Below are 16,370 nucleotides of genomic sequence, written 5' to 3'. Positions count from 1 at the left end.
CTACCAACAGCAGCACTGAGACCATTGGGTAATATTGTGTTGCAAAAGACATATTGTGTCATAGCCAACCTCCACCCCCCACTTCAGGAAGACTCTGTCAGAGGCTGGGACTGGACCAAAATTATATAAATGGCCTCCAGGCTGAATCATCTTTCGGAGTCATGGGTGCATCTTTGTGTTAAAAGTGTGCCCCAATTCTGTAAACTTGGAACATTTAAGCTTGGTACAAGAATGGGTGAGTTAATATGGTTTTATATGTAATAGGACAGAAAATGTTAACAGCACATTTATACAAACACTACAGATGAACAAGAGCACTTCAATTACTGTTTTAGCAAGCAATGTTGAAAGTACTTTTTTTATATGGGGAACTTGACAGCAAGAGAGGAGGTGGCAAGGGATGGTTTATAAAACCATCTAGGTTGTGTTGGTATTTTTTTTACTAAGAGCCACCTAGTCTAATATCAAATTCCGGCTTGCTCCTCATAACTTTCAATTTTTCTCTTTTTGAAGTGACTATTACATTCCCTTTTAAAAGAATTCATAGGCATTGGCCGAGATTTTATTTGGATGACAGGGGTCTCAGCCATCGGCTAAAGCCCCGTGTCGCCTCTTCTGGGGAAGGCACTCTGCATTACATATCAATTAGGCATTGAAGTGGACAGCGGCGACCTTCCCTGGGATTAAGGACCCTGGCGACGGAAGTCCCGCCTGCTGAGAGCTGCCAACCAATCAGAGGCTGGCAGCACTTTTACTGAGCAGTGTCACTGCGGAGGTGATGGCTGCTGCTGGTACTGGACCCAGGCCCGTCAAGGGTGGTGTAGGGGGGGATTGTCAGCAAGGGCAGGAGGGTTGGCTCTTAGCATACCACCCCCCTTCCCGATGCCGAGTCTCCTGATCAGGCACTGTGCCTTTTAACGAGGCCCCCCCCACCCCCCTCCCCAGGGAGCTGGCACGCATCCCGTATGGGTTTGCTTGGCATGTTCCCCGTGCAGTGACAGGCCCGCCTGCCGCTAGACTAATACTGGCGGTGGTGGGAGCAGGCCCTTAATTGGGCATTAATTGCCCATTTGAGGGCTGCAATTGACAGCAGGGCAGGAAGGCCATCCACAGGCCTCCCACCCCAAACTTAACTTGGATAGAGGCAGGAAGGTAACGGGGTCCTCCCCCCCCCGCCACCATTCCACCCAATTATATGCTCTCCCCACCTCCAAACTCGCCACAGGGGACAGCATAAAATTCCCCCCATTGTTTCAACAACATTTTGTGGCAGAAACTTTCATATACTAAGAACATGTAGAGAAAGATTACTGGACTCTGGGAACTTTTTAGAAATAGGTTTAGAGCCATAAAAGGGTTATTTTTAAAATCAGTTTGATTAGAGTATAAAAAAAGTATGAGGTGATTACAGGAATACTACCCCGTGGTCCCTAATTTCTTCCCTCTTTTTCTAGAAGGAAATGATTAAATAGGATACAGTTCCAGATGTTAGTACTCTTGATACCTCCTGCACATGGCTGATATTTATAAGGTAAATGTACTGATCCCACACTTCCAATGAGGTGAAGAGGTATAGTGTGGAGAATTGGCACTACAGTGTTGCAGACATATCTTGTTCAAGCTGGGAAAGCAGATTCTGTGAAATTATCCAAGTATTCAAATGGCAGGTCAACTCTTGCCTTAGAAGGTTGCGGGTTCAGGTTTTACTTCAGGGACCTGAGTTCATAATCTAGGCTGACACCTCAGTGCAGTATTGAGGTAGTGCTGCACTGTCTGAGGTACTGTCTTTTGGATGAGATGTTAAACCAAGGGCTCATCTTCCCTCTCACAAGTGATATATATGAAAGATCCCATGGCCCTATTTGAAGAAGAGCAGGAATGTTGTCTTGGCATCATAGGCAACATTTATTCCCTGACGAGCATCACTAGATTATCTGGTCATTTATTTAATTGCTGTTTGCGGCGCCTTGCTGTGTGCAATTTGGCTGTCACGTTTCCTACATTACAACAGCGACTGCACTTCAAAAGTATCATCTTTGATAGTAAAATGCTTTGGGCTGTCCCAAGGTTGTGAAAGATGCTATATAAATGCAAGTGTTTATCTTTTTAGAAACATAGAAAATAGGAGCAGGAGTAGGCCATTCGGCCCTTCAGGCCTGCTCCACCATTCAAAAAAGATCATCTAATTCAGTACCCTATTCCCACTTTCTCCCCATATCCCTTGATCCCGTTGGCATTAAGAAATATATCTATCTCCTACTTGAATATATTTAATGACTTGACCTCCACTGCGGTCGAGAATTCCACAGGTTCACCACCCTCTGAGTGAAGAAATTTCTCTTCATCTCGGTTTTAAATGGCATACCCCGTATCCTGAGACTGTGACCCCTGGTTCTGGACTCCCCAGCCATCGGGAACATCCTCCCTGAATCTTGCCTGTCTAGTCGTTAGAATTTTATGGGTTTCTATGAGATCCCCTTTCATTCTTCTAAATTCTAGTGAATATAGGCAAAGTCGACCCAATCTTTCCTCAAACGTCAATCCTACCATCCCAAAAATCAGCCTAGTAAATCTTTGCACTCCCTCCATGGCAAGAACATCCTTCCTCAGATAAGACCAAAACTGAACACAATACTCCAGATATGGTCTCACCAAGGCCCTGTATAACTGCAGTAAGGCATCTTTGCTCCTGTACTCAAATCCTCTTGCAATGAAGGCCAACATACCATTCACCTTCCTAACTGCTTGCTGCACCTGAATGCTTGCTTTCAGCGACTGGTGTATGAGGACACCCAGATCTCGTTGCACCTCCCCCTTTCCCAATCTATCACCATTCAGATATTAATCTGCCTTTCTGTTTTTACAACCAAAGTGGATAACCTCACATTTATTCACTTTATACTGCAGCTGCCATGCATTTGCCCACTCACCCAACTTGTCCAAATCACATTGGCGCCTCTTTGTATCCTCCTCACAGCTCACATTCCCCCCCCCCCCCAAGCCCCACCCCCAGCTTTGTGTCATCTGCAAACTTGGAAATGTTACATTTAGCTCCCTCACCCAAGTCAATATATATTGTGAATAGCTGGGGCCCAAGCACTGATCCCTGTGGTACGCCACTAGTCACTGCCTGCCACCCGGAAAAAGACCCATTTATTCCTACTCTCTATTTCCTGTCTGTCAACCAATTCTCTATCCATGCCAGTATATTACCCCCAATCGCATGTGCTTTAACTTTGCACTCTAACCTCTTGTGTGGGACTTCATCAAAAGCCTTCAGAAAATCGAAATACACCATATCCACAGGTTCGCCCTTATCTATTCTACTAGATACATCCTCAAAAAACTCCAGTAGATTTGTTAAACATGATTTCCCTCTCGTAAACCTATGCTGATTTTGTCCAATCCTATTTATGCTTTCCAGGTGTTCTTCTATCACATCCTTTATAATACTCTAGCATTTTCCCCACTACTGATATAAGGCTAACTGGTCTGTAATTCCCTGTTTTTTCTCTCGCTCCTTTTTTAAATAGTGGGGTTACATTTTCCAACCTCCAGTCTGTAGGAACTGCTCCAGAGTCTATAGAATTTTGGAAGATGACCACCAATGCATCCACTATTTCCAGGGCCACTTCCTTTAGTACTCTGGGATGTAGATTATTAGGCCCTGGGGATTTGTCAGCCTTTAACCCCATTAACTTCCCGAGCACTATTTCTTTTTACTAATACTGATTTCCTTCAGTTCCTCCCTCTCATTAGATCCTTGGTTCCCTAACATTTCTGGGAGATTATTTGTGTCTTCCTTAGTGAAGACAGAACCAAAGTATGTGTTTAATTGTTCTGCCATTTCTTTGTTCCCCATTATAATTTCCCCTGTTTCTGACTGTAAGGGGCCTACATTTGTCTTCACTAATCCTTTTCTCTTCACATATTTATAGAAGCTTTTACAGTCGGTTTTTATGTAACCCGCAAGTTTACTCTCATACTCCATTTTCCCCTGCTTAATCAACCTCTTTGTCCTCCTTTGCTGAATTCTAAACTGCTCCCAATCCTCAAACTTGCTGCTTTTTCTGACAATTTTACATGCCTCCTCTTTGGATCTAATACTATCCCTAATTTCTTTTGTAAGCCATGGTTGAGCCACCATTCCCGTTTTATTTTTTGCGCCAGACAGGAATGAATAATTGTTGTCATTCATGCACACATTCTTTAAATATTATCCATTGCCAATCCACCGTCAAGCCTTTTAGTAATGTTCCTCAATCTACCATAGCCAACTCGCAACTCATACCTTCGTAGTTTCCTTTATTTAGATTCAGGACCCTAGTTTCGGATGCAACTACTTCCCTCTCCATCTTAATGAAGAATTCGGTCATGTTATGGTCGCTCCTCCCCAAGGAACTTACTTGTTGTTGTGGTTTCTCTCTTCAGTCTGTCCTGTGCCTCCTCTTTTTCTTCTTTCAGTAGGAACTGGTGGGTGGTATGACAGGAAAAGGAGCCACCAGTGACAGCTGGCTGTATTTGGGTAGCTGTTGCAGGGAAAATATGGCCATCAATGATCCACTTCCTATCTCCTCTCCTAATCATTTGTGCTTCCTCTATCACATTATCTTCCACTTTCCCACTAATTCCTCCATATCACACCCTCTTCACCTTTTGTAGTACTTACTCAACCCCTACATCCTCCTTGCTCTACTGTCACCCACCTCACCTTAAACCACCCATTCAATCCTTTTCCAGTTGCTCCCAACTCATTGTTATCCAGCTGATGCACATTTATCATAAACATGGAAATGTGATTTGCCATGTGTTATGTCATTGTGTACAGTATACCTCTGAAGAGATCAAGTGGCATTCCAGTAAATGTGAAGACAGCAACAAAATCTTCCATGCGAGCAGTAATACTAAGAAGCCCTTATTTATATGATGTAATCTTTATTAGTGCATTTCATAATGATGAGGAAAAAATAAACTTTTTGTACAAGACATAATGAAAACTTTAACCAGAAATATTTTTAAATGTATCAATTTCTCACTCTAAATATTAGATAAACATATTTACAGTCAACAAAAATCCAGCAAATGAGGTAAAAATATGAGGTATAAATAGTTACATCCTTAAATAAAATTCCTGGTCCTACTGAATCCCAATCAGTGGCATAATACTATGTTGAAAATATGGCCTAAGTACAGCCACTTGACTCATGCACATATAAAGTGACTACACTCATCAAGGATATGATTGTGATAAGTATGTGGCATTGACATAGCATTTTTTCTCTATTGTTTACGAGTAATTGCACCTCGTGCATTGCATATGAAAATAATACTGTGAAAATTATAATGTGCTTTAAAACATGCCCAGTATAACAGTAAAGGAGTACAATGAAGACTGTATTCTCCTCAGAGAAGTTCTCAATAAGCTTCCAGTACAAATTCCTGTATTTACTAATCCAGAGTGAGCAATAAGTTACTTTAATGCATAATTACTTTTTGAAACACATATTTCCATGTTGGCAGGAGGGAGGGTCCAAAGACTTGGTGAAACAATCTATTCTATTTATACATGCATATTATTTTCAGCTCTGTTGTTCTTCTCAACTATTTCCATCATAGGTATAGTCAAGCTACAACTGTGTCAAAGAAAATCTGACCTCACCAAAGGTCATTGTGAAATTGGCCTCATTGTGCAAACACCCGGCTTGCAATAGCAAAACCTGCTTAAAATTCTATGGCAAGATTTGGGATACAAGTGCCAGGAATATCTGCTAGTCAGCCAGGCATCACAGCTGAATGTTAAAGGCTTAAAATATAGATACGGAATATATATATTTATATTTTATACTTCATTTATATCTTTATTATCTACATATATAAAATAAAAATGCAGATGCTTCTCAGAAGCATTTATTCCTTGGACTGTGCAAAGCACAGGTTAAAATTCTGTGTAGATTTATGGATCGCAACTTGTATATATGAGGCCCACCATAATTACCTGGACCCTAGGCTTGCAGACCACTGAGTTAACATGGATAAATTAAAACAGTGACTTTCTGAATAGCTCCAGATGCATGGTCTTACACAAATCGATCCAGCAACGGGCCCAGGAATTATGGAAAGATTGAATCAGGACACAATGGAAGAGACTGCAATATTATAAAAGCTTGCTGTGGGTAATGCTGGTCAGCACCACTCTATCTGCAACCTAGAGGAACACCATGGCAATCAGTACAGTACTGTTGGACCCTTGGCAGAGGTAGCACTCAAGACAAGGATTTTACAAATGTCTTTGCTGGAGAGGAAGCCAATTGCCATTTAACCACCATTTTGTCCATTCTATTTCGGCCTCGAAATGGTTTCCCTGTTCCTTTTACAAATGCACCCCTTCCAATAAAGGCTCTTCCATTTCAGATTTTGGTTTCAGGTCCCTCTGCATTTATAGGTTGAAGTGAGTTTCTGATTCTACCAACATCTGCTGCACAGAGATATCCAAAGGCTTTGTTGTACCATTCTGGAGTCCGACCCCTAAAGAAATGAACACATTTGGATATTAGTGTGGTCCATTCCCACAGACTGAGTCAAGCATCTATGTATAAAACATACTGCCAGTCTGCAGAAGTTAATTTATGCGTTTGCAGCATCTGTACCTGTCCACATGGATAGACCATAAATAACCAATGCATATTACATTCCAGCATACCACCATCAGCATAGGAGAAAAACGAAACTTTAATTTTCTGAAAGGAAGATTTTTGCCTTTTTTAACCACAAGAATATCTGCTGCTTTAATATGTCACTGAAAAAAGGCGCACAGCACTGATGAGGAAAAAAAAAAATACTGGAAATGCACAAATTTGTCTGTACATAATAAAGACAGACAGGTTCACATTTTGGGTACATTTCATCCCCAAAGTTCTAATGAAGAGCATGACCAGAAATACTGACCTATTTTCTTCTATCAGATGCTGATTCATTAGCTGTGTATTTCCAGCAGTTTCAGTATCTCGTTCACTTAGCTAGTAATGCTACATTCAATAATAGATTGTTGACAGTTACAAAGCAGTAATTCAATAGTGCAGTACAATGAAATCATTAATCAGTTGAGTGGAGCTTGAGCAGTTTATGAATATCAGCAGAATTACAACACTGAATTACTGCCTTGAAACTCACTGCCTGACATTTTTCCTTGCATTGTCTTTTTGAGATTTCTTACTATGAAGTACTGAGCAACCTCAGTACAAGAGGCATGTGATGAAGATGAAAAGCTGATAACATGACAGTGAGGTAGGATCTAGCACACACAATCACAGAAGGAGGCCATTCGGCCCATTGTGTTTGCACTGGCTCTCCCTATGACCAATTCAACTAGTGCCTTTCCCCTGCCTTCACATTTCAAGTATTAGAAAAAAAATAGTATTTATATAATCTTTTCTTTGTTATAGTGTCAGCTGTGGCTCAGTTGGTCGCATTCTTGCCTCGGAGTCAGAAGGTTGTGGATTCAGGTCCCAATCCAGGATTTAGGGATAAAACTCTGGACTGACACTGGAGGGAGTGCGGCACTACTGGAGGTGCCGTCTTTTGGATGAGGCATTAAACCGAGGCTCTGTCTGCCCTCTCAGGTGGATGTAAAAGATCCCATGGCATTATTTCAAAGAAGAACAGAGGAATTATCCCACTTTTCCTATTTATCCCTCAATCAACATCATAAAAAACAGATTATCTGGTCATTATCACGTTGCTGTTTGTGGGAGTTTGCCGTGCGCAAATTGGTTGCTGCATTTCCTGTATTACAACAGTGACTGCACTTCAAAAAGTACTTCATTGGCTATAAAGCACATTGAGACATCCAGTGGTTATGAAAGGCGCTATATAAATGCAAGTCTGTCCTTCTTTAGTCGTATCAGGGTATTTTTGTGATTTTTAAAAAAATTTCCAGCTGCAATGAGCATAATTAATAGATAGTAAACTGTGTAGAATCTGTTACACTCATGCAATCCTCCCTACCCAATTTTCCTTTGTGTGTTGTTTGCAGATGATCCTTTACGCCTAATTGTAAGAAACAAATCTTCCCCTATAGATTTGAATGTCTTTTTTAAAATCAAGATGATAATTCCATATGATATCAGGCAACAATGATCAAACCTCATTTTCTTGGGATAAATTTTCAACCAAGTATTACTTTGAAGATATATGTGAAACGAAACCAGCAACATATAACATTTATCTTTCTAGCTATAGAAAGATACCTTTTCCAATAAATTCTAAACCTTTTTTAAAAAGCTGGATTGTTAGCTATCTTTTACTTGGAATGATCTCATTCATTGTTCTTTCTTACATAAAGAGAGGAAGAACCAGAGACAAAAGGAGAAAATATGGGAAAGCCATACAAACAGACAGGCAGGGAGAGACACACACACACAAACACAGGGCTGAATTTTGTTGAGCTTCCGAAGTCAGGCTCCAGTGCTGGTAGGGGCTGGAAGATTGCTGAGACAGTGGCTGGCTATGGAGCCCGACACCAGGATTGCCAGGCCCGATCTTCCCAGCAGTGGCGAGGCTACGTGGCGGCACTCACCCGCCAACCACCCACCCCCCCCCCCGGCCGTCGCTTGGCGACGGGGCCCAACTTTAAATATTTAAATAAACGACATGAACAAATTAACATACCTTTTGCTGCGACCTTACCGGCTGTCCGGGATCACTCGTGCGCCTTCATTTTCCCGTCCAGGGAAAGCTGGTGCCACTGTGGTAGGGAAGGGGGAATCTTAGGATTTTTAGTGCAGTGGGGGGTGGGGGGGAAGGCGAAAGTGGTCAAAGCTGCATGTGTAGTGTGGGGGAGCGGGGGAGGGGAAGAAGGGGTGACCTCTGCACCATGTGCAGTTGGGGGACAGCAGCAGGGGCGAGGTCACATATTAAATACAAGTGTTTTTGGAGGTGGGGGGGAAATGGGGCAGCCATTAATTTTCTTTGTATTGGGGGTGGGTACGGGCCAAAAATCAATTCAGTGTTTTGGGGGTGGGGGAGGTAACAGGCTTCAACTGTGCAGGTCTGGCAGCCCGTTAAAAATGGCACCAACGCCTGCGTACAGGCATCTGACTCTGTTGCTGGCGTCGTGTTTGGAGGGGTGGACCGCCCAGCCTATGCAGGTGAGACACCACGCGCTAGATCGCAGAGGCATGGTGGCGCAAGGGCTGCCATTTTTTTCGCCTGCTGGTGAGAAAAAAAACTAGTCCACACAGTGGAAAAAGAATTGAAAACTGACAGAAAGATTAGAGAATGAGAACTGGCAGGCAGACAGACTTTGTTTTACTTTTCTCCATAAGCAAAGCCAAAGGAGATTAATGCGATATAAATATTTTTTTTTTCTGGAAAGAGATTGGGGAGTTCTTTAAGAACAAAGCTGTCCTCTTAAGACTTTTCTTCCCCTTTGTTACTGTAGGCAAATGTTAAAATTTAAAACACAGATTAACAAAAGAGTGCCTGGAGTACAAGAGCTCATTTACCTCAGATCAGCTCTGCTGATGTGAGTCATTCTGGATTTTCCAGAGCCACATGGCTCAATCAGATACTGACTGTCCATGACCATGGCTCGGACGCCACCCACCAAATGTGCATCATCGTGTTCTATGGAAATGGCCACCAGCGCACACGTTCCCTTTGGTAAATCTGTCCTCCACGTTCTGAAAGAGCCAAAGACAAAAAACAATAGAAAGTTATTCTATCCCGAGTTTACAAGGGCAAAGTAGAAACATAATATTCACAGCACAGGGTTGAATAAGGGAAGGACCTCATCAGAATGACTGAAACTCATGGTGGTCACAAAGGAAAAATCTAATCAGTTGAATGGAAAATACAGCTTATCTAAGTAAACACAAGATTCAAGAACACTAAGTATTTTATTGTGGTTTCACTGAATGTTAAAATGTCTAAACTATTAATAACGTGTGAACGTTTGTCATGTATCTTGGTTAGAATCACCACAGTACTGTGGTACATTTCATGCACCAGTTCTTGGCCGTGATGTTCTTCAGCAACAAACCAATTCTATTGTGGATTGCCTATGCTTTGTTCCTGATGTTTGTGAGAATGAAGTCAAGGAACTCGCATGAGCAATGGTGATATCCTTGGTGATACAAGCACTTTGCATTATTGGATGATTTGCATTTGGGGACCCTGGGCCACATTTCTGCAAAAATTATACTAAACCATGTTTGAATACAATGTCATTATTTTATCTAAAATTCCTGTCCTTTCAGTTGTCAAAAATGTAGATGCAAGTTAAATGAGACATTCGATTACTTTTTGTTTTACATACATCTATTTTTTTACTTAAAATTCCTGAAGACAGAAATTATGGCCCTTTAGTATTTGTATTGAAATATAAGAGTGACATTTTCACTAGCTGGTGTTCTTAATATTTGCAAATGGTATACTAGCAAAGAGACCTCCGTCTGCTCTAGCATCTGCTGCATTCATAGCATCTCCCTGCTGAAGATGCAAGCCAACTATTTGGATTAATTTCTTCAGGTAAAGCTACGTTATCAGATCCCAGAGCATTACACATTTATCACGCTATGTGATAACACTGGCTCTGGCAAAAAGTTTGTTTCCAATAACACTGAATTTTCCATGAAAAGCAGTCTCAACCTGGTATACTGGAAAAATTCAAAAACAATAACCTCATATTCCCCAGAAAGCACACATATCTCAGACGTAGGAACCAATGAAAGAAAAAAAGGGGAAACGCGATTTTGATTAAATTCATGGGGAATTTCAGGCAACATGATTTAAAGGAAGGAAAATTAGATGGAACTTCCAAGAGCAATAGAGTTGTGGAATGAGTAACAAGAAGACACTGAAGCATGGTTTTCCCCTTCCCAAAAATGGCTACATTTCTGGAAAGAGAAAGGACTGAGGAAAATGATAAGTTGGTGTGAATAAAAGAACAATTTTACACACTAGTGGCAGATTACTGGTGAATGACTCATTTTGGGATCATTGCAACAAGAGAAGGTCATTTAGCCCCTTGAGCGCGTTCCACCATTCAATGAGATCATGGCTGATCTGTGACTCAACTCCACATATCCCTCTTCATCCCGTATCCCTTAATATCTTCGGTTAACAGACATCTATCAATATCAGATTTAAAATGTACAATTGATCTAGCATCGTGCCATCTGCAAAAGAGAGTTACAAACTTCTACCATGCTTTGTGTGTATAAGTGTTTCCTAATTTCACTCCTGAAAGGTCTGGCTCTAATCTTTAGACTATGCCACCTAGTTCTAGATACCCCAACCAGCGGGAATTGTTTCTCTCTATCCTATCTGTTTCTCTTATTATCTTGAAAACTTCAATTAAATCACTCCTAAAACCCTCTAAATTCCAGGGAATCCTAGTTTGTGTAATCGCTTCTCATAATTTAATCTCTCCCACTGATCTTCTGTCATGTTATCCATTAACAGAGTTGCACAGTTTACTGTGGACAGTCTCATTACATTGAAGTCAGCCTTATTTAAATGTAGAATTTTATTAACTGTTTCATGTTTCTTTCTTTCAATCATTCATTGAACTTAATCATATTATGATCACTATTAGATAAATAATAGGGCGGCGCAGTGGTTAGCACCGCAGCCTCACAGCTCCAGCGACCCTGGTTCAATTCTGGGTACTGCCTGTGTGGAGTTTGCAAGTTCTCCCTGTGTCTGCGTGGGTTTCCTCCGGGTGCTCCGGTTTCCTCCCACATGCCAAAGACTTGCAGGTTGGTAGGTTAATTGGCCATTATAAATTGCCACTAGTATAGGTAGGTGGTAGGGAAATAGGGGAACAGGTGGGGATGTGGTAGGAATATGGAATTAGTGTAGGATTAGTATAAATGGGTGGTTGATGGCCAGCACAGACTCGGTGGGCCGAAGGGCCTGTTTCAGTGCTGTATCTCTAAACTAAAAAAACTAAAAATACTCACACATGGTTAAGGCTGGTATTTAAATCAGCCATGATCTTATCAAATGACAGAGCAGGCTCGAGGGGCCGAATGGCCTACTCCTGCTCCTAATTTGTATGGCTGTACGTATGCTCATATTACTAATATGGCATGTCCCCTTGTTGGTTCAAGGACATATTGTTGCAGAAACTATCCTGAACACACTTAAGAAATTCACTACCTTTCTGGCATGTGCTGGTCTGCTTATCCTAATCTACATGAAAATTAAAAATCCCTCATTAAAACCACCCTACTTTTTCTACAGGCTGGTCTAATGTCTGCAGTTAACTATCCAACCACTTCACAGCTGTTACCAAGGGGCTTATACACAAATCCCATTACAGCCTTAAATCCTTTTCCATTTCTTAATTCTACCCATAAAGTCTCCACTGTCTGCTTACCTCTCGTTATATCCTGTTTTATCACTGAAGTAATTTCATCCTTAATCACTAAGGTTATTCTTCTCTACCATTTTCTCTATCTAACCTGGTATATTTAGCTCCCAGTCTTGACTGTCTTGCAGCCATGTCTCAGTAACGGCTACCTGGTCATATCCTCCAAATTGAATTTGCACCTGCATGTATCTGTATAAAGAACGCTTATTTGGGCCACAAACCCTAACCTGACCTGCTCTAATATTTTACACACACATTTCTTATTTTTCTTTGTTTAAAAACGTTACATCTTTTAGTTTACCTGTAGTTCTGAAAGAACAATTTCTGACTGTTAATCTACTCTCTTCTGTCTCACTTGTTTACGAACTTTTATACCACCTTTTCCTCCCGAGCCCTCCCCATTTACAAGTCCAAGTGACCACCCTATTTATTCTTTTAACTAGAACCCTGGTCCCAGCCTGGTTCAGGTGGAGCCTGTCCTGTTCAGTACTGGTGCCACTGCCCCATGAAATGGAAACCCCTCTTTCCCACACCACTCCTTTAGCCATGTGTTCACCTCCCTCATCTGCTTATCACTGCCAATTTGCATGTGGTTTGGGTAATATTGCAGAGATTATAGCCCTTGAGGTCCTGTTCTTTAATTTAGCTTCTAATTCCTGCTACTGTACAAACAGAACATCTTGCCTATTCTTCCCTATGTTGTTAGCCCAACATTGATCACAACAATTGGATCCTCCCCTCCTTCTCCAATATCCTTCCAAGCTTGTTCAAGATATTCCTCACCCTGGCACCAGGGAGGCAGAATACCCTGTAGGACTCTCAATTCTACTTATAAAGGGTGATACCCATCTCCCTAATTATTGAATCCCCCACTCGGGATCCTCATTCTCTCTCTCACCTGGATTCCCCTTATTCTGTACACTAAGGATTACAAAAATCCCATACTGATTCGGTACCTCTCTAAGAGAGGCGGCTGAAGCCAGGAGCAAATTGCCCAGATGCTTCTCCCTTAGCTGTCAGGGTGTTTCCAACTTGCAGTCCAGCTGAATGACTCTGAGCCAGAGAAGTTCAAGATGGAGACATCTATTGTAGATGTGATCACTCGGGAAGTCTCACTGTCTACAAATTCTCTCATACTACAGTCCAGAGACACAAACTGCTCTGCCATGTCTTAGTCTAGATTATTTATATCTACTTTTTAGTTTGTTGCAATTTCTTTTTCTTTATCTTCGCACTTAGGGCTGATTTCTAACAGCACGCCGCTGAGAGCGGTGGCGGACTCAAAAAATGGCAGCTAACACACCGCAGAACCGCCACGATCTCCCACGCGGCAGCTTGTTTAAATAGCTGGGGTGGCCTTCCCCCCTCCCCCACAATCACGTGGAGAGGGCGGGCTGACCACGCCGGCAATGGCGCCAGGTGCCTGTGCATAGGCGTTGGCGCCATTTTTAAAGGACAGCCAGCCCTGCCGGCATATTTAAACTTTTAAGGAGGTATCGGCCCCAAAATTTAGCGAACAAAATTGTAACACCAATTTCCCACTCCCCAATAAAACTTACAGTAAGTATTTACCCTTCTCCCCCAAAATACTTACCTTTGAATTCTGACCTTCCCCCCACCCCCCTGCCCCCAGCTCCTGAGATGGCACAAAGTTGAAAGTTCACCCCTTCCCACCATCCCCCACATTGATGATGCTTATTTGATCCCATCTCCCACCTTCCCCCCACCGTGGAAATCTTCATTCCCCCCTCCCCACCAGTGTCACACCTGCTTTCCCCAGACGGGGAATTGAAGGCATGGGAGTGCCGGCCGCCACTCTGAAGATCGTGGTGGGCTTGGAAGATTGCTGGTAAGTCTATTTAAATTTAGTCATCTCCTTGATTAAAATATTTAGATTCAGTTCCCATTGCCCAGTGGCGGGTGTGGGGGGGGTTTGTCATCATGGAGCCTCGCTGCCACCGGGAGCATCAGGCTGGACCCTCCCAGCATCGGCCTCTGTGGCGGGCCTCTGCTGGAACCATCTTCCTGTCCGCCCCCCCTGCCACGGAGCCCGACGTTGGGGGCTCAGTAAAATCCAGCCCTAACTTGCACTAAGCACTAAAATACGGCACAAAAATTTTAAATGCCGCCTGAAGCTAATACAAACCTAAAAGTATTGGAGGCAAAAAGCAGCATCATCTTCCTTCTCTGCACCAAACCCACCCCTCACCAATTTCCCAACTTTTACACTCCATTTACAAGAGAGCGGCAATTGAGGCTCCGATTACAAGAGGGAGCGGGAAAGAGAAGCGCCGATGACTGTGGTGATCACAGTGATCGTGGCCATAGAGTGGTTCTTCTTTGGCCTCCTTGTCTTGAGAGACGGGTAAGCGCCTGGAGGTGGTCAGAGGTTTGTGAAACAGCGCCTGGAGTGGCTATTAAGGCCAATTCTAGAGTGACAGACTCTTCCACAGGTGCTGCAAATAAAATTGGTTGTCGGGGCTGTTACACAGTTGGCTCTCCCCTTACGCTTCTCTCTTTTTTCCTGCCAACAACTAAGTCTCTTCGACTCGCCACTCTTTAGTCCCACCTTTATGGCTATCCGCCAGCTCTGGCGATCACTGGCAACTGACTCCCACGACATGTGATCAATGTCACAGGACTTCATGTCACATTTGCAGACGTCTTTAAAGCGGAGACATGGACGACCGGTGGGCCTGATACCAGTGACGAGCTTGCTATACAATGTGTCCTTGGGGATCCTACCATCTTCCATGCGGCTCACATGGCCAAGCCATCTCAAGCGCCGCTGGCTCAGTAGGGTGTATATGCTGGGGATGTTGGCTGCCTCGAGGACTTCTGTGTTGGAGATACGGTCCTGCCACCTGATGCCAAGGAGTCTCCGGAGGCAGCGAAGATGGAATGAATTGAGACGTCGCTCTTGGATGACATATGTTGTCCAGGCCTCGCTATCGTAAAGAAAGGTACTGAGGACACAGGCTTGATACACTCGGACTTTTGTGTTCCGTGTCAGTGCGCCATTTTCCACACTCTCTTGGCCAGTCTGGACATAGCAGTGGAAGCCTTTCCCATGCGCTTGTTGATTTCTGCATCGAGAGACAGATTACTGGCGATAGTTGAGCCTAGGTAGGTGAACTCTTGAACCACTTCCAGAGCGTGGTCGCCGATATTGATGGATGGAGCATTTCTGACTTCCTGTCCCATGATGTTCGTTTTCTTGAGGCTGATGGTTAGGCCAAATTCGTTGCAGGCAGCCGCAATCCTGTCAATGAGTCTCTGCAGACACTCTTCTGTGTGGGATGTTAATGCAGCATCGTCAGCAAAGAGGAGTTCCCTGATGAGGACCTTCCATACTTTGGTCTTTGCTCTAAGACGGGCAAGGTTGAACAACCTGCCATCTGATCTTGTGTGGAGAAAAATTCCTTCCTCTGAAGACTTGAATGCATGTGAGAGCAGCAGGGAGAAGAAGATCCCAAACAATGTAGGTGCGAGAACACAGCCCTGTTTCACGTCACTCAGGATAGGAAAGGGATCTGATGAGGCACGCTATGCTGAATTGTGCCTTTAATATTGTCATGGAATGAGGTAATGATACTTAGCAGCTTTGGTGGACACCCGATCTTTGCTAGTAGTCTGAAGAGACCACGTCTGCTGACGAGGTCAAAGGCTTTGGTGAGATCTATGAAAGCATCTGTTGTTCGCATTTCTCCTGTAGCTGGCGAAGGGAGAACAGCATGTCAATGGTGGATCTCTCTGCTCGAAAGCCACACTGTGCCTCAGGGTAGACATGCATTGTTGTAGAAACATTGAGTGGTGATACAACATTTAGACGTCAGTATGTCTAACATCATTGCATGGCAGCGCCATTGCGCGGTGACGTCAGCGCGCGCATGGACAGACCCACACTAGCAAGCTGGCAAGTGTTCAGATGCACTGATGGCGTTGGCGATCACTCTGAGCATTTTCTGCATTGTCAGGTGACACTCTGTATTTA

At 43.2% G+C, this 16,370-nt stretch overlaps 1 protein-coding gene and 1 long non-coding RNA gene across 10 annotated transcripts in view; one reads left to right on the top strand and one right to left on the bottom strand.

Annotated features, from left to right (window-relative positions):
• Positions 1-112: 112 nt before the first annotated feature.
• LOC137371250 (uncharacterized) lies at positions 113-8,260 on the top strand. Its single transcript, XR_010975198.1, has 3 exons — positions 113-235; positions 1,455-1,531; positions 7,443-8,260. It is a non-coding gene; the product is annotated as an uncharacterized lncRNA (long non-coding RNA).
• The window catches only part of stard13b (StAR related lipid transfer domain containing 13b), a 617,921-nt gene continuing 606,489 nt past the window's right edge, over positions 4,939-16,370 (bottom strand). For all 9 annotated transcript variants that reach the window (XM_068033490.1, XM_068033491.1, XM_068033489.1 and 6 more), the window contains 2 exons: positions 9,504-9,680; positions 4,939-6,525 (listed from right to left, as the gene is read on the bottom strand). In XM_068033490.1, coding sequence (XP_067889591.1) covers positions 6,408-6,525; positions 9,504-9,680 — 295 coding nt within the window. In that variant the 3' untranslated portion in view covers positions 4,939-6,407. The remainder of the gene's footprint in view (positions 6,526-9,503; positions 9,681-16,370) is intronic.

This window comes from Heterodontus francisci, chromosome 6 (genome assembly GCF_036365525.1).
Source record: "Heterodontus francisci isolate sHetFra1 chromosome 6, sHetFra1.hap1, whole genome shotgun sequence".
Lineage (NCBI taxonomy): Eukaryota > Metazoa > Chordata > Chondrichthyes > Heterodontiformes > Heterodontidae > Heterodontus > Heterodontus francisci.
Note: the sequence above shows the minus strand (reverse complement) of the source record. Positions and strands in the feature narration are given on the sequence as shown.